Source organism: Pundamilia nyererei, unplaced genomic scaffold, assembly GCF_000239375.1.
Source record: "Pundamilia nyererei isolate P.nyererei 1_Seehausen unplaced genomic scaffold, PunNye1.0 scaffold00509, whole genome shotgun sequence".
In the NCBI taxonomy this organism is placed as follows: domain Eukaryota; kingdom Metazoa; phylum Chordata; class Actinopteri; order Cichliformes; family Cichlidae; genus Pundamilia; species Pundamilia nyererei.
Window position 1 is genome coordinate 171,229 of NW_005187910.1, and position 1,550 is coordinate 172,778.

The 1,550-nt window shown below is 43.5% G+C and overlaps 1 protein-coding gene across 1 annotated transcript in view; it reads right to left on the bottom strand.

The window, feature by feature from the left end:
- The window catches only part of vps45 (vacuolar protein sorting 45 homolog), a 12,500-nt gene extending 11,627 nt beyond the window's left edge, over positions 1-873 (bottom strand). Inside the window, exons 1-3 of the mRNA XM_005754129.1 lie at positions 781-873; positions 545-679; positions 398-458 (exon numbers count right to left, since the gene is read on the bottom strand). Of these exons, the coding sequence (XP_005754186.1) occupies positions 398-458; positions 545-679; positions 781-873 (289 nt within the window). The remainder of the gene's footprint in view (positions 1-397; positions 459-544; positions 680-780) is intronic.
- Between the last annotated feature and the right edge of the window lie 677 nt (positions 874-1,550).

Sequence of the window (1,550 nt, forward strand, 5' to 3'; positions counted from 1 at the left end):
ACACACACACACACACAGAGCAGTCAGTTGATGGACTTCAGGTACAAACAAACTTCTGCCCCAAACCAAACTCCAGAGAAGAAATCTCTGATATCTGTTCAGCTGACAAGTCCACAGCTGTAAGTGGAAGATACCTCACATTTGATGACAGTGTCACCCTGTTTAATCAGACTGGCGTCATTAAAAGCAGCAGGATTCGCTTTTAGCAGCCCCTCTTCAATGTGTATAACGAATTTTCTGATAAGATCGCTGATCTCTAGGATTCTGCAGCAAAGCTAAACTCAGTTGTGTATCTTAGCTTCCGAACTATGTTTGAACTGTCCGAGGACGACGAGTGTCAAACCAGCAACCCTGTTCTCCTCTCACTCCAGCCCTAACTGTCACTGTGGAAACTTACAGATGAAGTAGACGCTGTACTTGGGCCTCCTCAGCTCCTGGATCAGGTGCTCCACATTCTCCTGCAGCAAGCACACAAACACACAGTTGCAGATGGTGTTACCTCACACACAGACACACACAGAGTTACTCAGAGGGCGGTTTGTACCTTGGTGGGCCGCAAGAAGCAGATGGCTTTAAGGTGCTTCATGTTATCCCTGTTCTGAGAGTCAATCCGCTCAAACAGGTAAACCTCCTTCTGCAGGATCTCAGACTGAGTGTACACCACGCTCACTATACTGGTCTGAACACACACACACACACACAGACACCATCAGACACAGTAACGTTGCTGTAAACACTGCTGAGCACCAGCACCGCTAACAGTCCTGGGTCGGTCCTCACCGTCTCCTTGTCCATGAGCAGCACCTTCATCCCGGGCCCGCTGATCTCGATCATCTTGGAGATGTACTGCTTCACCGCGAGCGTCACATTCATGATGGCGACACTCAGAGACCACAAACAAAAGCAAATAAACAAAGAGCAGCGGCTGCAGAGAGGGTTTTTTCGTCTCTTTACCTGCGGAGCTGCTATAACAACACTGGAGCAAACTTCCTTCCGGGTCCCTGACGTCACGTGCCGCACGCACTCTGCTTGCGTCATCGGGTTCTGAGAGATTTTTCTAAACTGGTAATAATAATAATAATAATAACAATAGTAATAATAATAATAATGCACGTTGATATTGCCTTTTAGGCTGACGTAGAATAACATCCTTCAGTCAGAATTTTAAAATGGAAAAACGTAAATTACACAATTCCACTCGTGAAATGCTTTATTTATACCAAAAACAACAACAACAAATACTAGTCTTCGTTAACATGTATATTATTTGCATGTAAATATATATGTAAATATATTTACTGATTTCTTTTTACATTTTGTTGGTTGTTGTGTTAAAAATCGCCACACCATCCTAACACTTTGGGCTGGAAAGTTTAGGTAGGTAGATTCCGGAGCTGTTACATTAGAGCCTTTGATGGTCGCCGTTCACGTCTTTAATCAGAGTTTATAGACTCTGTAAATAAAAACAGTCCCAAACTGATTAATTCTGTGTTGCTAATAATTAGCTTAGCATTAGCATGCCAAAGATAAGAAGCATGCCACAACTGTTA